We start from the raw sequence: 22,419 nt of genomic DNA on the forward strand, positions 1-22,419 counted from the left end.
CCGTCAGTTTTATGACCCATAGAAGCAGAGCCTGCTTAAAGAGCACGCGTATCTACGCATATACTTGAAAGGGCCTCACACATTTTTGTTGCTGATCCTGCGGTACAGTGAATGTATCTGCCCCACATATGAAATTAGGCCAATATACCTTTATTGCCCTGATATCATTATGGGTTATCTTTACAAAGATAAAATAAAGAACTTTTAATTAATTATTAACTTGAGGCCTATAAAAATTCTACTTACAGTAAATAAAGGAACAAGAAACAATTAGATCAAGGCATCATTAAAAAGAGAATCAGTACTAAGTTAATTATTAGCCCATTAAGCCCAATATTGAGTCAACTTGATGTAAATGTCTCAATGCAATTTTTATAAGCTCCTAACATGCATTCTTTCTACTCTGAAAGTTTATTAGTTCTTATGTTCTACTGAGTCTCTTAACTCAATTAATTTTGAAGCTATTTAAATTTATACTTACTGTAGAGATACGGGTACTTTTTGGTTTAAGGAAAAAAGAATGACCCAGTTTGCCTGGTGTATGATCACATATCCTGCAGAGTTTAACTGAAACTCATTTGCAGTGTCCACAAGAGGACCAAGGATTAAAGTAGTTTGGAGAAAGAACAACTCAATATTTTTCCTAAAATGATTATTGTAAGAACATCTTGTACTGAAATGCTACTTTTCTCTTGGAAACATGTAAGCCTAAATAATTTGTTCTGTGATCCCACATGGTAAGATTAGTCCTCCTGGGTCAGATTAATTTGGAAGGAGTCATAAATAAATGCAATAGCTTAAATAGTCAAGAGACAACTCAACTTTGTATTATTCTGTGATTTTTTGTATTCTCTGAACATTCAGAGATTAAACATGAAGGGTCATGTTAAGCTAGGATAATGATTACCCTTTTGTAATGAAAAAGCAATAAAATTCAAAATTCATCCAAATGAGTGTATATTTTAACAGCAGACTCATATGAGAGGTTCACTGTATTTCTTTTAATAAGAGTCCGTAGCTATTCTTTTCATTGTGGAAAGATTATTTAATATTACTCATATGCCAGACATCTTAATAAAACACTTCTTTCATACAGAGAGACTATTAAGTAGTTTATATGCACTACACTAAGTTCCTCTTTCCTCCCAAATGTATGCTTCTCTGGTGTTTACAACATCTGTCCATGGTACTTCTACCCTCTCATTTCCCAAATGCAAAACCGCAGAATATTCTAGATCTCTCCCCTCCCCAAGTGCTGTGTAGTGTATTCGGGCTGTGAAAAGCTCATGTTTTTTTTTACAGCAATCCAGTCTGCAACATATTTCTACTAATGAGCTCAGAAAAATACCTACTGCAATCCCATCTCATAAAAGGAAGAAGCCGAGACCCAGAGAGGGGAATTACTCAAGGCTGCACAGAAACATACAGAAATAACTAGGACCAGAATCATGATTTGTTGTTCCTTAGACCATTAATTTTCCCACAATCTTTCTGTTTCTGTTGATATTACTTTCATGACACTATTCATACTCATCTCCTCTGATGCAACTACCTCTTCTTAAGATCTGGCTTTCACTGATCTTGCCAATAGTGTCCTAACTGGTATCTCTGATTTCTTCTTTGTAGTCATGCTACACACTACTGCTAGCTTCGTGCTTCTGAGACACAGTTCTCACCATACCCAATGCTCTGCTTGAAATTTTCAAAGACCGCTCTTTACAAAATCATGTCTACATGCCTTGAATGTATCTCCCCAAAATTTATATGTTGATATCGTAACTTCCAGAGTTGCTGAGATTAGGAGGTGGGGCCTTTGGAGGTGGTTAGGAGATAAGGATGGAGCCCTCATGAATGGGATTAGTGTTCCCAGAGCTCCCTCACCCCTTCTGCCATGTGAGGACACAGCATGCAATTACTGGAACCAAGTGAACCGGGAAGAGGACCCTCACCAGAATGTGACCATGTCGGCACCCTGATTTTGGACTTTCCAGTCTCTAAAACGTCGAGAAATGAATCTCTGTTGTTTCTAAGCTACCCAGTCTGGCGTTTTTTTAAAGCAGCCCAAAGGGACTAAGATACTTAGCTTGTCATTCAAGACCTTCTGTGATCTGCCCAAACTGAATACCTGCTCACTGTACCTTCACTCAGCCAGACAGTCGTTCAACAGATATTCACTGAGTTCCTATTGCATACTGACACTTCGCCAGGTAACACCAGAATGAATGGGATACAATCTGGTCTTACCCATCAGGGAGCTCATTGTCTAATAGCTTCCTTTAATTACACATGTAAAGAAAAATGTTCTACAAGGGCAAACTTGATTGTTTTATAGGGGTCTTGTCAGAAAAAAAGTTAAGAAATATGTAGAAAAATATTTACACTATAAACAGTTGTTTTGTATTGATGCCTGCTTTATATAGGATAAAATCAGCTTCAAATAATATATCAGGGATCTTTGAATTTCTTAACTATTTACTCAAGTTTAAGTAAGTGCTCTTTATATCTTATGGTCTTGCTAAACCATACAGACCTACTAAATACCACTTAAATAGGAAAAGAGATTAAAAGTTATTTTTTAACAATAGCTTACCAGGAAGTAGAATGTTGTCTGTGTTTCTTTGGGTCCGGCCCATCAGGACAGTGGTCAGATTCACTGTTGGTTTTTTAAGTGTATTGGGTTTCTTCAGCAATGGTTTTATTTGCTTCTGTGACTTGACAATATTTGCAAGACTACCAGACAATGATTGATTTATATACCGAGTTAAATTAGATAGGGCAATTTGAGTTTTTATTTCAATCACTGATTCCACAAATTCTGTCAGACCTTTCTGAAGAAGCTGAGTATCTGGTACGGAACCTTTTATCTTGGGTATGGTAGCATTCAGTTCTGATATACTTGTAGAAGCATCATGACATATTGTTAAAGCTTCATAGAGAGTCTTGTTAAGTAAAGAGAAATTAATGGAAAGATGAATGGATTTTGCTTCCAGTGCTTTAAATCTGGAATTTAGTACCTGCAGTTGTAGAGCCTGGTCTCTCTCATTTGTAGCTACAAAGCCTTTTTTTAGTGAAACATAATAAGGTATGAGCGTCTTGGTCACTTTAGACTCAATACCTTGCAACCGAGTTTCAAAATTTTTGGAAATGTTTGTGGCTGAGAGTATTTTTTCCTCCAAATGACTCATAATTTGCTGGTATTTTATCACTTGGGAACTGGTTTCATTGATCATTTGAGAAATCTTTTGAAAGTTGGACAGACTTAGTTTTTTATCTTTAGGAATATATGCAAGGGCCTTGGCAACTTGCAGAACAAAGTTATATCTCTGATTGTCATTGACCAAAATCTCAATAGAATCATTCAAACGTTGGAATTGAGAAATAAATGTCAAAATAGTCTCCATATTTTGGATACATTTGTGATGGACTTCAGGATTATACTTTGTTGTATCTAAAGTCTCTTTTAGCATGTAGTTATCGTGAATGAAGTCAATGGCATTGTTTATAATAGTTATCGTCTTATTTAGACCATCTTCCATTTCTAAGGCATGTTCATTGATACGTCTGTCTAAGGAATCCCCACGACTCTGTACTTCATTTCTAAGTAAGTTGTATCTTTTTGTAAGTTCTTTGATAAGCAAATTTAGACTGCTAACAGCAGTAATCAGATTTTCCACTTTTTTCTTTGTAGCTACTACTTCTTTTGGTTGCTCATATGTCATTGTCTCTCTAAAGGATGCTCCCTGCTCGAGCAAGGGTTGAAGAATCTCCATATCGTAAGTCAAATCATTTAGTTGCTCATTCATTTTATCCATCTTATTGTCCATTGGAAAGAGAACCTCAACCAATGTTTGGTTTAAAACTTGTAAATTCTCTTCGGTGTCCTTAATTTGAAATTTAAAATCATCTCTGCATTTGGATAACATGTGTTCACATTCCTCCCTGACAGATTCTTTCTCCATCTCCAAAGCAAGGGTGAGATTGTTAATCTTGCTATCTTGGGTGTGCAAATCATCGAACATATGCAGCAGCATCAAACCCTGCTTCTTTATAGTCTCATGTAGAGTAGACATGTATTCAGTGACGTTACTGCTAACTGATCCAGCGGCTGGAACACTCTTCTGATTTGATACTTGTTCAGTTGATAAAAGATGCTCCTGCACGTCCTTCATTTTAGAAAGGGTCTTGTTGAGGGATTCATGATACAGAATGCTCCTTGAGCGCTCCTGTTCTAGAGCACCTTCTAAATGAGTCTGCTTTGCTTCTAGTTCTTTAATAGGCTTCTCACATGTAAAAGTCATTTCTTGTCTTACATTCACAATGCGATTTTTTAGATCCAGTATATCAGTCGAAGTGGGCCTATTTTCTTGCATTAAAACAGACTTTTGCTGGACCGCTACTGAAACCACGGTTTCATTAACTTGTCGAATTATCTGTCTGGTGTTTTCAAGGTCCTCTGAGAGAGTTGATACAGTCTTGAAGAGCTGCACTATGGTCTCCTGCATGTCATTTTGAAAAATTTTAAATTGTTCTCTTACTATATCTTTCACCAGATCATTAATGCTTTTGGATTTTAGACCTGGAGAAAGAAATAATAAACAACAATAAATGATACATGATTTTAATAATGTAAACTTTAGATAGCTCTAAAAAGATAAAAGTTTGAGACTAAACATTAATGACATGAAATAATAAAAATATCTCTTGACTACATTTACTTATGAAATTTTTAAAAAATTACTAGAGTTCATATAAGGTGGTCACCCTCTTAACTGATAAGTCTGAGGGGAAAAAATCAGTTGCCGGGAACACGCTAGAATCATAGAACTAAGATTCTCTGGACAAAGGCATAAAGGAACTACTGCCGACTTCAGTTAATACACCCTTGTATGCAATGATTCTAGCCTTAGTCTTGTATAAAAATAAATGGTTTGGGGCTTTCTGCCTTAGTAAATAATACCTGATGTTAGCTCATGACTGTTTATTAGGTTTCTAGTACAGTTGACCCTTGAACAATGCAGGGAATGGAGTGCCGACCCTCTGCACAGCTAAAACTCCACATATAATTTATAGCTGGCCCTCCGTTACATCCAAGATTCCTCTGAATCCACAGTTCCACATCCTTAGATTCAACCAACCGACTGTGGATTGTGTAGCACTGTAGTATTTCATTGAAAAAAGTCTGCTTATGTAAGTGGACCCAGGAGGCTCAAACCTATGTTGATCAAGGGTCAACTGTAATTAGGTTTCAGAACTTGTGTTTCGAGCTTATAAAATTTAATATATTGGGCTTCCCTGGTGGCGCAGTGGTTGAGAGTCCGCCTGCCGATGCAGGGGACACGGGTTTGTGCCCCGGTCCGGGAAGATCCCACGTGCCGCGGAGCGGCTGGGCCCGTGAGCCACGGCCGCTGAGCCTGCGCGTCCGGAGCCTGTGCTCCGCAACGGGAGAGGCCACAGCGGTGAGGGGCCCGCGTACCGCAAGAAAAAACAAAAAATTTAATATATTGACTGCAGAGACGAAATTTAATGAGGTTCCCAGAGGAGGAACTATATGAAGTAATAATCACAAGACTGAACAATAGTTCATAATAACAATAAAATAAAAATAATGAGAGGTTTGAGGATCACAAAACTAAGTCAAATGAGAGAAATTTAAGATACACATTGACTCTCATAATATGACATTAATTTTTTTTTTTTTTTTTTGCGGTACTCGGGACTTTCACTGCTGTGGCCTCTACATGTCTGTATTTTGTAAGCAAGTTTTAAAAAGTATTTAAGTTGCTTGAGAGACCTCCATAAAACATATTGTGAAAGAGCAATTATACCAAATAGAATGATATATTGCTTGAGGGTCTTGATACTAATTAATGTGGTACAAAGACAAAGCTGTGAATGGATAAATACTTCCTTGGAAATCCTAGACCTTAAAGATGCATGTTTTTAATTGATCTTTAGGGTCTAGGATTTCCAGAGTACAAAAATTTATTTTACATTTCTAAACCTAGTGGAAACTGATATAAACTTAAAAGTCTAAAAACTATAAGTAAGTGAAAATCAACTTGTATGTAATAGAAAAAAATAATAAAAGCATGTGAAGCATGAAATAGTAATCAGTGACACACAGCACCAAAGTACTAAGGAAAGGCTTAGAAAAGATTATATAGCTGCAGTTAAGATAAATTATACTGAAACAGTCCTAACCTTTGCATTTACTAACATGCATAATCATACCAAGAAGAGTTTTAAAGTATTTTCTAAATTTTACTTAGCATTTGACATGTCACTCATTTATACAACAAATCTTCACTGAGTACATTCTAGATGCTACACAGAAAATGAAATTTGGAAAATTAGATTTCTTATACTTAGAATATACTAGCTTCACTGAGTGTAAGGCACTACTTAATAGCAAAGTTATTTTTATTGCACTTTCCACAGGATCATTTAGTCATTTCCTATGGGTTAAAATTGTCTTTAATTCTCATGACAAAAACAGCTAGATGAAACACAATAAAATAATTAAGGTTAGGAATCAGACTTCCCTAGGATTTATAACCTCATAATTCTGGCTTAAAATGTTTTTCAAGACTGACAAGGTAAAATAGAACTTAAGCGTAATTCAATTAATTAATTGTGTACAACAACAACAGATTTTAACTTCAGTAAGGGAAAAACTACATGATCTGAGAGTCAGAAAAAGAATGAAAATAAGCAGAAACACTGTAATAGGTAAAATTCAGTACAGAATCTTGATCAAATTAATTAGGAAAAAAGTAAACAATCAAAGTAAAAATTAGAAGGTACTCTCATGCTATAAAACTTCAGTGGAGCCCGGGGGCCCTGCCCCAGGGAGGGGAGGAGGAGAGGCAGGAGGGTTTGACTGAGCTGCAGCTGTTTGTCTGTTCAACACAGGCTTGGGCCCTACGGGGGGAAACGGAGCCCCAGGACTGTTGAAGCCTGGAAGTCCCCTCCCCTCCCCCTCCCCCCTCCCCTCCCCTCTCCCCCCTCTGCCGCTTTGTGGCATCCCCCTCCCTCCACCCTTTCCCACTCTCATAGTCTAGCCACGACTAGCGGAAGCACAGCCAGGCCCAGTGGGCAGCCCCAGGCCAGCAAAATACGTCAGCTCAAATTGGTCCTGCTGGGTGAGTCTGCAGTGGGGAAGTCTGGCCTGGAATTACGTTTTGTCGAAGGGCAGTCCCACAAGTACCGGGAGAGCATCACTGGAGCAGCCTTCCTCACCCAGTCGGTTTGTCTAGAGGCCACAACAGTCAAGTTTGAGATCTGGGACACAGCTGGGCAGGAGCGATACCATAGCTCGGCCCCCATGTACTACAGAGGTGCCCAAGCTGCAGCTGTGGTTTATGACATTACTAATCGGGAAACCTTCGCCTGAGCAAAGACATGGATAAAGGAACTACAGCGACAGGCCAGTCCTAGCATCGTTATTGCCCTGGCGGGGAACAAAGCTGACCTGGCCAACAAGCGCATGGCAGAGAACGAAGAGGTCCAGGCGTAGGCAGATGACAACAGCTTACTGTTTATGGAGACTTCAGCCAAGACAGCTGTGAACCTGAACGATCTCTTCCTGGCGATAGCTAAGAGGTTGCCGAAGAGTGAACCCCAGGATCTGGGGGGTGCAGCAGGCCGAAGCCAGGGTGTGGATCTCCATGAGCAGTCCCAGCAGACCAAGAGCCAGTGTTGTAGCAACTGAGGGGTGGCTAGCAGCAAACAAGTATGGAGCTAGCGCGAGAGCCCAGAAATAACCTCCATCCCCACCGCTTAGCACTCAGCCCCTACGGTAACAGCACACTGGGCCCTGGCTCCCAAGGGCTGCCTCTTGGCACTTTGTAACACTTCAGAAACACCACCAGGCAGCTGCTGCCACTGGCCTCCTACCCCTGCTCTGGGGCTTGGGGGGCAGATCCCCCAGGACTTAGCTTCCAAATCAAACTTTCTTCACTTTGTATTATAGGTGCAAGACAGTGACCTACTTATCTTTCCTCCTCCTCCCCATGTTTTCAGAAAACTCTTTTTTGTCTCCTGCCCCTTCCCCTTCTGCTTTTGGTCAGTCTCTGTTCTTGATCTTCTTTTTCTTCTCCTCCCCGGGATGGAGAAGGTAGTGAACCCAGGAAGTGAGGAAGGAGGTTTGCAGTTCAGTCACATTAGGGGCCCTGGGGGAAAGTAAGCCTCAGAGCAGAGGGGAGTAAGGAAACATTTCCTTTTTGTTTTTATTTGGCTGGAGTTTCTCATATTTGAAAACACTGAGTTGGCCTTGTGGAGGGTGTTTCTAGGTAGAGGTGAGAATGGGAAGGCAAGCTCTCCGGCACCAGATTGGAGTCTTGTTGTTAGCTAACTGGGCAGAGGTGGAGATGCAGTGTCATCTGTGGCTCAGGAACTCTTCCAAGGCTTACTTTCCCCTCACGCAGCCTCTTAGGTAGCTTCTCCCCCATAGTGGGGGAGATTCTGGACCCCAGAGTCCTCCAAAGAATCTTCACTGGCTGCGTGCATCTTTGGCTCTACGGTGATCTAAAGGGAGGGACCAGCCTCTGACTTACACATATGCATATTTTTCTCTCTGGCGCTCAGATGGCCTCAGCCCCAGACACTATATCCCCCCTGCAGTTTGTACTTTAACTGATGGTAGTTCAGTTGTGATACTGTTTTATGGGGGTCTTGATTGATTTACCTGCCCTCTTAACTTTTTAATTAAGTGGAATCCGAGGTGTATATGAGGTTTGGGGAGGGGCTGTAGAGAACAGTACCGGTGGCGGCTACTCAAGCCCAATCTCCATTGCTAGCTTCCTCCAACTCTGATTCTTACTTCACCTATGTTCTGGTCAGCCTAACTCTTGGGTGTAGGTTTATCTTTCCTGAGGAATTAACTGAGCAGCTGGAGAGCAGTCTCAGGATAGCACAGGCCATTGTAGGGGAGTGAAAAGGAGTCAGCAAGATGGAAGAGTTTTCTGTCCTTTCCCAGGGTTCCCATTCAATTTGATCCACCTATTACCATGTCTTTTCTACTTCCCTGTAAATAGGTATGATCTTTATTCCCACTGTGCAGTCTGTTCTGCCCCCCACCTCCCATCAGGCTCTATTTCTTTTCTCCTTTGTTAGTATCTTCGGTTTGGTGCCTCCATGCTTACCCCCCAAACCCATCCCCCATGCAACCAGTGGTTTAATCCGCATACCACTAGGAGGGTAGTACCACAGAGGCCTACTTGTGGCCCCCTAGTACCATGACACCTGTTCCTGTGGACAGGGAACGACTGGCACTGAGGGTCCCTCACAACTATCTCACATCACCAGAGGATGTTGGTCCTTTCTAAATCTCTAGTCTCTCTTCACCTCCCTCATCAGGTATTTTAAGATGTCTTTGGGAAGCCATCAAGGCAAGAGAGAACTCTAAATCCCTTCTTGTTTTAGCCCAGGGTTTTGAGGAAATTGGAGGAAATAAGATAGGAGAAGCCATAGTGACCTAGGATTGGAACCTTTCTGCCCTTTTGGCTTGCAGACTGCCTCCTGTCCCAGAGAAGCTGAGAAATCCATGAAGCTGAGATTCTGAAGGACCCAGCTTAGGTTCTTCCACCTACACCTAAATTCTCTTCCTTTACCAGGGACAGCCTTAGTTCCCGTGGCCCTGAAATATGTACACATTTCCCCCTCCTTTTCCCAGTACCCACTAGCCCCCCAAAGCAGCCAGTGCATCCTTACGAGTGGAAGAACTACGCCGGCTCCCTTAAGTTTCTTAGAAATGAAGCTCTTTCTCTGTGTAGTTTTCCCCATGGAGCAGTAGCAAAGATGTTTCATTGCCTTGGGGCTGGGAAACCATTTCTCCAGGCTTCTTCTCCCCCCACTGCCCCCCTTAGGAACAGGATTGGCCTTAGCTTCTGGGCCTACCTGCTGCCTTCCTTCTACTATCTATTAGCTCTTCTGCTTTCATTTGAGCTCTGTTGGGCTTAGGGAATCTTAGTTTTTATTTCCCAGCTCTTCATTTTTTTCTTCTGATAATTATTTTTAAGAGGGAGGGTATCTTTTTTTCTTTTTTGGCTTCTAAGAAAGCATTTGCCTTTTTCCCCCCTTTCCTCCTCTCCCGACATAACGATCGTGGTAACAGAATGCAACTGCTGATTTACCGACGTATTTAATGGAAGTAAAAAAGGAGAAAAAAAAAAACCTTCAGTGGAAGACTACATTGGGCACAGGGTAAAAATCACAGCAGTGTCTGAAAAGGAATCAAACAGATTATTAGCTTAAAAGCTCGTTTCAGGAAAACAAGCTTTTCAGATAATATTTCTATAATTTGTTACTAAAGAAACAACTGTGCAAGAATCTGATTTTGCAAAGATACATCAAAGTGCTTTATGTCAGTGTATGAGTGGGCACATCAGCCAAGTGCTTCTACTTCCTAAACGATTTGATATCGTATTTGGTAACAACAGACATATTTGATTATCAGACACCTGGGCGTGTCCCTTCTGTGGTTGTGAATGCATGGCCTATCCATAAGATTCAGACACTTCTTAAGGTGTTGGGGCATTTGATTTTGAACAGTTTCTCTGGCTACTAGCAGATGAAGCACTGCTTCTCAACTTGGATGTAGAGTAAGCGCGAGAAGGGGTGGTGGTTTCAGGAAGACACAGTGCCTTGGGGGTGAATTTAGTTTTTGTTTCCTGTATAAACATTCATTAACTGCAAGCCATCTGGTTCTCCTAATTGATTGTGCTCAGTAAATGATTAACTGTCCTGTTGAAGAGGGAATACTGTTGTTGTTGTTGCTGTGTGTATTTTTTCTCATGTCTGGGTCGGAATTTTTGTTAGTAGGTTCACAAAAAGCTGTTGACAGGCCTAATTCACTCAGGCTATGATAACCAAATTTTGCTAGACAAATTTCATTACTGTGGTTACAGTCAATTATGTACTGTTCCTACTTCACTTCTTTCTCATGCTTACTTCAGGGAAAATAGATTCCTCTCTCATGCTTGCCATGGGTAAGTTTTAGCCATAGGGAGCATGCCAGAAACGTAGGACGGAGTCTTTCAGTTGGTTAATAGCACCAATAATTTACATGATTAAAAAAAATCATGATGGCTCTGTACTGGTAAAGGATATGGAAATCACCTTTTTATTTCTTTTACCTGTGAACCACATAAAATAGAGAAAAAATAACTTGTGAGTGATTGAAATGGGGTGTACAGTGAGTATGTTTTATGTATAAAACAAAGTGAAAGGGACCAATAATCCTGAAACTTGGGAACAAACAATAAGCCCAGTGGATTGAGATGCGCCTAGTAACCAAAATACTTGTCTGGAATATCTGTGCGCTACCTGGAACCTCTGCCGAGTTAACTCCCCCGATCCCTTATCAGTTGAGATGGTTTTTCTTTGCAGAAACCTTCCCTGAAGTCTAAGACTGGATTTATTGAAACTATCAAGGGGCCCCAGTGTATTGTACAGAACACTACCATGGCAATTTCTCACTACAGATTCAGCATACATCTCTCTGGTAGGCAGAAAAACGCTGCCCCACCTAAGATGTTCACACCCTAATGCCGTTAACCTGTGAATATGTTGCCTTCCATGGCACAAGGGCCTGGACATATGTGATTAAGGTTGAGAACCTTGAAATGAGGAGATTATCCCGGATTATCCAGATGGGTCCAATGTAATCATATGAGTCCTTACAGAGGAAGGAGAAGGCAGAGGAGTGGGCCTGAGAGCCGCCATGAGGGCTCAACAAGGCCACAAGCCAAGAAATGCAGCGGCCTCCAGAAGCTGGGAAAAAGCCAGCTTACAGTCATCAAGAAAATGGAATCTCAGTCCTACAACCGCAAGAAAATGAATTCTGACAACTCAGATTAGCAGGAAATGGATCATCCTGTAGATCCTCCAGAAAGGAACACAGCCTGTTATTTTTAAGAGCACAAAATTCAGGCAAAACTGACTCACATTTCTATGGGTAACAACCTGATGTGTTTTAGAATATATTTTATTGATTATATTCCATGAGCGAGATACTTTCTGGGATAATAATGCACTTTAGATTTATCCTCAATATCTTCATCAACATTAAGATAACCATGGATCTAACTGTCCCTGACAATCATCCCTTAACCTCACCTTTATCTTGAGCTGCGAACCACAATTGGAGCGGATTAAGTACGGCTCATTTTAACTATAAAGGAATACAAGTTAGACTGTAACTAGGTACATAACGTCAATAAGTCAGATGAAACATTCAGGCAAAAAGTTGACTATATTTGTAAACAATATTTAGATGCTTCAAGTTATTTCAGAAATTGAGGGACTTGAAAGTATCTTATTCAAAAAAAATCTTAGACTTCTGTATCACCCAATCCAAAGCAAAGATCCCAAAAGGATGTGAGAAAAGATAAATGAGTCATTTGCTGTTTGTCTCAACTGAATGAATAATTTATTTTACTTTTACCTTTTAGAAAAGATTGAAATTCCCTGCCTTTATCTTCATTGATTTTCCCTTCCAGTGAGGAGTATGTGTTCTTTATATCACTCACGGCCAAAGAAATATTGTCAATCTTCTTCTGCAGAAGGGTCAGTTTCATTGCCTGGTAGTTCATCTGGTCAGTCATTTTTTGTGTCACTGCTGCATATAGAAGAAGAGAAAATGGGAAACGTTTAAACGTACATATTTAAAAACCACTCAAATTTCATGATAGATTGAAAGGTAATTCAAATAAGCCATGTTTGCACTTCATATTTGAAAATACAGATTATATGCACTTAGCAAATGGCATCCTGAATTTTATACTAATATTTAGGGGTAGAAATTTGTAAAAAGCATTCTAATATCTTAGATTTCTAAAATGTTTTAACTTTGTCCAAAATTTTCAGTCTCTCTTTTGTTAACCTGAAAGAGTTGTTAAACTTTCAATAGATGGGGAAATTGAGGGTCAGAAAACTGAAATACCTTGCTTGAGGTTACAGAGCTAATGGTTTAACTTCTGCTTTCAAATCCAATGCTCCAGCATTAAATAGATGTAACCATAGATATATACACACACATATGTTTATATACTACATGGATGTATGTAGTTTGTATCTGTATTCTGAGAATTTTATTCTTTACTGAGGTATTCTTTGGAGAGAGAGAGAGATTCAGAATTTGGTTAGAATCACTTTATAAAGCAATGATACTTTCCATGCCATTACACATGCGTTTCAATAATTCAAGGAGGATTTTACGGTATCTTGTGAAAATACTGAATTTCAATCCCTTAAAAAAATTTGAGTACAGATCCTAAGCTATTTTCACCTGCATTCTTAAAGAGATCCCCTTAAATCAGATTTCTCAATTTGAGTGCCTTATTTTGTATCACTAGATATATGCCAAACATAGTGAGATATTTTTAGCAGTAACCAACTTTATGTTTCTAAGAGATGAGGTTGAGTCTAGAAGGAACGGTAAAATATTTATGAATAGAAAGATGAGAAAATATGTAACATGCCAACTTTAGATCAACACGAGGTCCTCATTGATTCTGAGCCACATTCTTTGCCCTACTCAGTGAGCAATACCCCTTAGTGATCTCTTATCAACCAAGGGAAGGGAGCCTTCTTAGCTCCCTTAAAATGATCCAGTCTGCCCATCCATGTCAAGGTTCTTCCATGATTGTACTCTTTGCAGGACAAAGTTTGGTTTAATTTTGGAAACCTGTGATATCCTCACAACCTAGTATGACAGCATTTTTATTCTCCTTCTGTGTCTGCACACAGAGCTCCGGTAATTACACATGTTCCCTTCAGGCTGGGAACCTGCAGCTCACCCACAGTTTCTCCCAACATGCAAATAGAAAAGGATCGAGAGGTATGTTAATGTCACCGTCAAACGTTTGACAGCCAAGTGACGTCTTGTTTGGAAGTCATCATAAGCAGTGTTGACAGTGATTGGGTTTAGGGATGACAGTAATTACAGTCTGTGACCTGGGTCACCACAGTCTTGCTGCTGCTGCTCGGGCGTCCCTCTGCCACCTGCGGCGTGACTCTCAGCCTGGTTGCTGTGTATCAGCTGCTGTTGTTCTTGGGCTAGAGGGAAGCAAAAAGAGGAGAGAGAGAGTTAAGCACTGGGACCGCCTCATTTTTTTCCAGTCCTGAGCAGCAATATGGCTGCTGTGCATTTTCCCGTGTACTGAAGCTTGATGGTCAGCGATGACTGCAGAATAAGAGGCTCCACCCCCATCCACAGGGTGATGTGCTCCCACATTGGTGTTGGAAGTGCAAGACTCTAGTTCTGTTTGGAAAAAATAAAATTATTAAGGTTTCCTTTTAGGTGAAAATGGGTGGTAGTTTGGGGAAGCCGTGTAAACCGGGGTACGTAAACTGCCGGCATGATTGAGAGGAACCTTAAAATCAGCTGTGTTAAAAGCTAGAGCAGCTTTCTAAGTGGACTGTCACAAAGATGGCTTGTTTAACAATGCAGTTTCCAACTGGTGGCCACTTGGAAGTAAGGGAGAGCTACAGGTTCTTTACTAAAAGAATACCTGCGTAACAGTGCCACTTAAATGGGTTGTTCCCAGATTTTTAAGAAATGCATAGGCTCAAAACGTAAGGACTGCATGTAAAAGTAAACCATTATAGGGCATGTCTCGAGGGGTTCTATCCGTAAAATCAGTGAAATTTCAGAAAAATAGAAATTCTTGTAAAGTAAATTTACTCTGTTAAAGAATTGCTTCTCATTTCCCATGAATCAAGTCATATTTTAAATGGCAATATAATTTTTCATTGGGGAAAACAGTTTAGAGGGAAGATTTATTAAACATATCGAACACATCAAGTAATGTATGTCTGTAATTTGCAGACTTCTAATGAACACATTTATTCATGGAAGTCTGCATATCAGACATGAGAAAACAAGCGTTTGGTGTCTGACTGTGCTTCTTCCCGTGTGAAATTATGTACCAATGAAACTGCACCTCTGGTACATGTGAATTATGCTCCCTAGGGCATATGTGGCTGGGACAATAATACTAAAGCATCTCTACTCCATAGAAAATATATTTGCCACTAATTTGAGTTAGTCTCTATTGCTAGATTGAATTTTGCATTGCTTTCTTCAGGGCATTGAGCTAAATTAATGAATCTCCATTCACGTCCAAGGTTTTTGCTTTGATTTTGTTTCTTCTTTTTCTCCACTGCATAATAGATGGTCCTGCATAACTGTTGATTTATTTGGTGGAAGAAAACAATCTGTAGCTTGGGGAAAAGTGTATGTATTTGAGGGCTGCAGTAGGTGGTGAAAAGTATTAAATTTCTGCTAGATCCTAGTAATAAAGTTCTTATAGCCCAAATTCAAATGAATGCATACAAATATATCTGCTAAATAATTGTATGGTTTTTAAAATCAAGGTTCCTTCTTAGATGATGTAATAAAGCATTTTCCTAAAATGCAGCTAAAATCTATCTACCCAGGAGGGTTACCAGAGAGTAAATGATTCTCAAACCAGGCTCTCTGAATCAGCAGTGTCAGCATCACCTGGGAACTTTTAAAAATACAACTTCTGGGCCCCATCCCAGACCTGCTAATTGAAGAAACTCTGGAGTGAGGCAGCAGTGTGTGGTTTAACAAGCTCTCCAGCTGATTCCAATGCACACTAAGGTTTGAGAACCACTGGAGTAGAGCATCAAGATACATCTTCCTTAGCAACTTCCCACCTCGCTACCTTCCCTGTTTCTCTTAGCAGTGGAAGAGTGTTCAGGATACAGACTTGTCAGTATTACAGCAAAAGGAACAGGTGGGTTTAACACAGTGAACAAATTGGTCTTTTCATTTTTTTACTGCTTACCTTTCGAGCTAGATCATAGGAAAACAAAAAGGGCTGGTGTATTGAAATGCATACCACGACTTGGTAGGCAGAAGACTTTGTTAGGAAGCAATGTGTAATTATGGTAAAAACAAAGACCATATTGTTTTGTGACATACAAACAAGGTTGCTCTTCAAATTTCTTTTTCTATCATTAACTTTTAATGCATATTATGTTTTTGCTTTTTTTTTTTTACGTTTCTTTAGAATAGTGATTTTTCATCATGGGTGGAAATCAGAAGCATCTGTTATCTTTGAAACACTAAGTGTTAATGTTCTCTCCATCCCCCTCCCACCCATCTGAAGATTATGATTCAGTAACTCTGTTCTGGGGAATTGAGCATGTGTGTACAGAGTTTTTTAAACTCTGTAGGTGATTTCGAGTTAAACCTTTTTAACCCTAGTTAAAAAGCACTAATTTAGAACAAATTTCAAAATTTTCTAATTCTAGTAAGTAAATTAAATGGTGTAAGGCAGAAAATACCAGATGTTTAAGTTAAAAATTGCAATCCAGAAATTGATCTTCAGAGATTTTTCAACAGCCGTAAGTGCTTGTTGATAACAAGAGCATATGTTAAAGACTTGATTTATTAAAACTCTAGTGAATAAAAACCTTTAGTCTCCTACCATTCCATAGAGAAGCGGGCCTTTACAAGGAGTAAGTGAAGCGGGGTGGACGTGCAGGATGACTGTCACAGTCCGCGACTCCCTAGTATAGATGATATTATTCTCTCTGTTGTTAGGACACAGGATCCCTGAAGAGGGACTGCTAAGCATGGATGCATGTGAAGTGTCTGAGCCACCTCCCCAGCGATCAAACCCAGAGTCCACTTACAATTATAGAATGTCTCAGAAATAAAAGGGCCTTTCCACTCAAAGCCTAGGCTATAGCTCCTGACTCCCACCTGGTAACATTCCACATACCCCAACTCCAAAACTGTATTTAGTCAGTATGCACCGGTGTGACCTAGCAATTATTAAAATACTGAAATACAGCCATACCTATTGGCAAATATATAAAGTGTAATAACTGATACAGTTAATTATAAAAATCAAAATATTAACTTATTCCAAGTTAATTGTGGATGCACGATAAAGAATAAAGATATATCTTGTAGGATACATGATAAATGTATGGAATTCCTATTATAATAACATCCGAGAACCGTTTTTCAGAACTAACAGTTTGTTGGGCCCGTTTCACGCACTACATAGATTTTACGAAACATTCTATGTTTTGGCAGAATCATCAGTTTATCATTATGTGTGATTTATGTAGTAGTTAGAATTTCCAAATTGTTTGGTACTTACTTTAGTTTACTTGCTAGCACTAATTGTCCTCAGCACATAATTTTTGCTAAATATTATTAAAGAATTTATAATCAATTATTGAAAACACTGGAAGAGACAAAAGTTTAAATTTTCAAAGTATTTCTTTTAGATATCATGAGTTGGAATTTTTCGAATCTGAGAAAAAAACAGAAATGTTTTCAATAATGAACCTAGTCCTGGATTATCTAATATACAGTGCAGAAATCAGTTAGTCTGGGACATCTTTTGAAATATAAAATATCAAAGTCAAAAATATCAAATCAATATCAAAAATCAATTCAATTTAAAATGTAATTAGTATTTTTGAAATAAAATCAGCTTGATTTTCAATAAAAATTAGTGGCCTATTTTTACTTAATATATAAATGTTGATTTCAAATAATGATATGAATTTGTATCATTTAAAATAAAAATTGGGCTTCCCTGGTGGCGTAGTGGTTAAGAATCTGCCTGCCAATGCAGGGGACACGGGTTCGAGCCCTGGTCCGGGAAGATCCCACATGCCGCAGAGCAACTAAGCCCGTGAACCACAACTACTGAGCCTGAGCTCTAAGGCCCACGAGCCACAACTACTGAAGCCCACATGCCCTAGAGCCCGTGCTCCAAACGAGAGAAGCCAACGCAATGAGAAGCCCGCACACTGCAACAAAGAGTAGCCCCCACTCGCCGCAACTAGAGAAAGCCTGTGCACAGCAACGAAGACCCAACACAGCCAAAAAAATCAATAAATTAATTAATTAATTTAAAAAAGTAAACCCTCAATACTGATCTAAATAAAATTACAATACAAGCCTATATGAAAAAAGTAAAATAAAAATTACTAGACTTATTTGTCCTCATAATGACATTCAATTTCTGTTAAAATTCATTTGTGATCAAGAGAAAAATATTAAAGAACTTTATGAAATTAGTCTCATGAAATAAGCTTTTGTGATAAAAATTTTCAAGTTAAGCAAAGCTTTTGAAATAAAAAAATTCAAAAACACTTTATCAAGTATGTTAATAAAAATCAATAAAATAAAAGTATTTAGAAAAAATTAGAACTTTTAACATTATCATATAATTGAAATAGTAGATCATTTCAGAAAAGAAAAATATTATGGAAGTTACCTGACAAAATAATTCTGATATAAGAATATCATTTCAAATCAGTTTTACATTTAGCATTTGGAAAACAAGTTTTTTACAGAAAGAAAAAAGAGAATTGGTTTTCAGAAATGACAGTCTAATAGAAATGTCAATCCTTTTTTAACTTTATAAGGGAAAAAAATATTCCCCTTTTTAAACTGGAGATAACTTGAAAACTGATAAAAGATATTTTACATATGAAAAATGTTTATACATACTATTTGACACAAAAATTAATAAGGGATAAACTACATGAGAAAACATAGATTTTCTAATAAATCATATGAAAATGAAATTTTTATGACAAAACTCAAAAGTGTAATAAATGTTTAAGTTCCTTGATTTATGATGCCCTAAATTTGACCAAATGGTGTTTGCAAAGCTCTATGAATTAATTAAATAGGACATTCCTACAAGAATTTTTACGATTTAGTTAATAATAAATATACTGAATATTTAAAAATGCACACACTATTTAAGGACTGAAAAAAAAGGAATGCAATCACAGTTAAATCAGTAGTGGCCAGTAGATAATTCAGCAGGATGGCAATATCATTGATGTTAAAAGAAATTATAAACATACTGAGATTTCCTGTCACCTAATGGCTCTAAATCTGATGGAGAAATCTCTAAAGGAGATGGAGAGAGTTACCTATATTAAATCATCTCTCTGACATCATTTAGCTGGTGTCATCTATGTCAAAAGAAAGAGCACACCAATAATTTGTAGAAATTAATAAGCTGTTTAGAAATTATTTGAATGATACACGATGAGTGATTTGTGTTATGGCTTATATTACTTGGTATATAGTTTATAATATAGATAACATATGCATTAACTTAAGAAAATAAAAAGTAATGCATTCTTAATTTTTGATTTTTATATTAATGTATATATTAATTGACACTGAGTCAGTTGTCAAATGTTTGAATATGACCCCTGCCCCTTCTTACCCCATCCTCATAATCAAGAGGCAGATTGGTTGAGGCGGTCACGATCCTGCCTAAGGTGGAGCCACCTCAATAAAAATCACAACAGCATTTTACATAGGGTTTATTTCCAGGGGCTCAAAATCCTATGCTAAAGCTTTATTATAAATCATAAGGCATTATTTTATATTGCATTATCATATTCTAATGAAATTGGGTCTCTTCATCTCTTTACAGAGTATTACATCTTGCATAGTTAATGTAGAGATTATTACATCGCATCTCATTGAATATTCTCCATTTGAAAAGTACTGGCGAGGGAGGGAGACGCAAGAGGGAAGACATATGGGAACATATGTATATGTATAGCTGATTCACTTTGTTATAAAGCAGAAACTAACACACCATTGTAAAGCAATTATACCCCAATAAAGATGTCTAAAAAAAAAAAAGAAAAGTACTGGCAAAGCAGGGAATCACGCGCACACACGCACATACACTCACACTCACACAAGAGGAAGTAGGGGGTATTTTACGTGTGCTCCATTCCTATTTGAGGGGGGGTAATTCATCAAGTCGTAGTTCTCGCTTTGCCACTCAGCCCAGGCAAGATCCTGAATGTGCAAGAAGTGAAAAAAAAAACCTAGGTTAGAGGGAAAGGGTCAAGAACAGAAAGGAGGCAAACGAAAAGAATTCAAGAGTAATTTTCTATTGACCTTAGGGTCAAAAGAATTTCAATTAAGTTTTATTCATGCAATCTGGAAAGATCCTATTGCATTGCAAATGAGAGAATAGAAAGTGACATACCAGAGAAAATCAGCAAATTAGAAATAAAAACTAAAAAGAGAAGAAAAAAATTTTAAATCAGTGACAAGTAGGAGAAGAGAAATTAAATAAAGAAAGCTTTCAGGAAGAAAAAAAAGAAATAAATTGAAAGGGGTAAAGATTAACACATAGAAGTATTGAGTGCAAGTCTTCAGGTTTCTTGCATACTCGTCTTTGGTGATTCACTCCTCAGTATGTGGAAACAGAATATCTATGAAATAAAAATGAAAATTTCTCCATATTTTTGTAAAGTTTTAAAGAGACTGATTTGAAAGAAAATGTAATTGGAAAAATCCTTTCAATATTGAATTACAAAAACTAATGTGATTATGTGTGTGTGTGCATAAAACTTTCCATTTGCTCTTAGCTATAGTTATTTTAAAATTAATTGTTTTAGGAGGAAATAGGTGAGGAAATTATACTCCTAATTGTAAAAGAAACAACTATTAAGCATCACACAAAGATCTTTGAGATCCAATTGTCATATGAACCTCTTTTCTCTGGAATTCATTGGATGGGGTCTGTGAAAACCTGAAATACCTGTTTAGCAAATTCAATAGTTTGTTATCTTTTCTTAGCTCTGTTTGTTGACTGGAGTTCAATACTTGCATTCATCCCAATTTATTTCTCAGTATTTAGCTGGTGGAGAAGCACTGATAGGATCTCTGACAGCGGAGTCAGTTACTCTCCTGTGATAAAATTCCTGGTTGATCCGATGCTCTTTTATTTTTTCATTTAGCAATCTTTCTGTCTTCCCCACGTATTCTCTACCACAGAACTGCCACGATTCTGGGTTTTCCAGGCAATGTATCTTATCTTGCACTTAAGCACAGACCTTTACTTTGTTCCACAGGGCCCAAATTTCTGTCTCTTCTTTTTTGATCCTTTCTAAGATATTGGAGCTGAAACAGAAGGGCATTTATTTAAGTCAAATAATTTCCAGAGATCTTTATGTACTTCTCATTTTAAAAAAAATTCAACATATTTTAAAAATTGGATTTCTTTTTTCTCTTCTCCCAATACAATTACTCTTTTTTCCTTGCACTAGAAACTCTGATCTTCGTGGATCAAGGACTTAGAGAAGCAAGGTCAGCAAGTGTCAAGAGCAACCATTTTCTTATTAGGTGCTTTTTCTTTCTTTCTTTTTTTTTAATTAGACAGGTATTATTTGTGAGGGTTTTTTTTGTTTTCTTCCAGGCCTTTGAGGCATATCGTGGAAGTCATTAATGGCAACTCAGTAATGAGGAAGCTTGCTCTCTCTGCCTTAGAAACAGAAACTTTCCTGTGTGGCTTGACAAGACGGGTTTCCAGCTGATTCTTTGATATCAACTGAATGCTTGCATGACGATGTTCAGTACATACGTAAAGATTTAGTAGTTAAACAGTAGAATGCAGTTTTATGCAACAAAGTCCCTGGTGTTTTTTGACTAAATGTATCATAATTTTATTGAGCAAATATGCTTACAGGAGGTAATGTTCTTTTTCAAAGAGGAAAGCATTAATCACCACCGAGGAGAACTAGATATGCAAAAATATAAGAAGTACAGGATTTTTTCTGTTTTAAATATTATAACTTTTATGGCATAGTAATTGGAGTAATATTTAAAATAATCTTACTAGAGAAGCCCCATATTTAAAATGTTAGTTACAATAGCTCTTACATAATTTATTGAATTAGTGCACACTTGTGAAATGAAATATTCTTATATATTCATAACATATGGCAGGGTTAGTTTATTCCAATTACTGCATAATTGCATTTTTTAACATTCATAATAACTGTGATAGATTTTATAAAGCACAATTTTATAAAATATCTTTTCCCTACATAGAGGATCTGATTAAAGCTGACTGGACTTTGTTTTTTTATTTTTTAACATCTTTATTGGAGTATAATCGCTTTACAATGTTGTGTTAGTTTCTGCTATATAACAAAGTGAATCAGCTATACATAGACATATATCCCCATATCCCTTCCCTCTTGCATCTCCCTCCCACCCTCCCTATCCCACCCCTCTAGGTGGTCACAGAGCACTGAGCTGATCCCCCTGTGCTATGCAGATGCTTCCCATGTGGCACATATATACAATGGAGTATTACTCAGTCATAAAAAGAAATGAAATTGAGTTATTTGTAGTGAGGTGGATGGACCGAGAGTCTGTCATACAGAGTGAAGTAAGTCAGAAAGAGAAAAACAAATACCATATGCTGAGTAGATTTTTTAAAAACAGATTTGCAAAGAAGTTTTTTTTTCCTCCTCTCTGATCTAACGTTATTTGAACTTAAATTCCTGTACTTTGTGTCATTAGAGCAAAGCCACAATTTCCTTGTACTACTTTAGAACATTTTAGAGACATCTACTGGAAAAGCA

The 22,419-nt window shown here is 38.0% G+C and overlaps 1 protein-coding gene and 1 pseudogene across 2 annotated transcripts in view; one reads left to right on the plus strand and one right to left on the minus strand.

The window, feature by feature from the left end:
- MMRN1 (multimerin 1) overlaps nucleotides 1-22,419 on the minus strand; it is a 70,651-nt gene that overhangs the window by 13,238 nt on the left and 34,994 nt on the right. For both annotated transcript variants that reach the window (XM_032633478.1, XM_032633477.1), the window contains 3 exons: nucleotides 13,957-14,058; nucleotides 12,446-12,619; nucleotides 2,591-4,576 (listed from right to left, as the gene is read on the minus strand). In XM_032633478.1, the coding sequence (XP_032489369.1) occupies nucleotides 2,591-4,576; nucleotides 12,446-12,619; nucleotides 13,957-14,058 (2,262 nt within the window). The remainder of the gene's footprint in view (nucleotides 1-2,590; nucleotides 4,577-12,445; nucleotides 12,620-13,956; nucleotides 14,059-22,419) is intronic.
- LOC116754647 lies at nucleotides 6,887-7,711 on the plus strand (annotated as a pseudogene).

This window comes from Phocoena sinus, chromosome 5, assembly GCF_008692025.1.
Source record: "Phocoena sinus isolate mPhoSin1 chromosome 5, mPhoSin1.pri, whole genome shotgun sequence".
Taxonomy (NCBI): Eukaryota; Metazoa; Chordata; class Mammalia; order Artiodactyla; family Phocoenidae; genus Phocoena; species Phocoena sinus.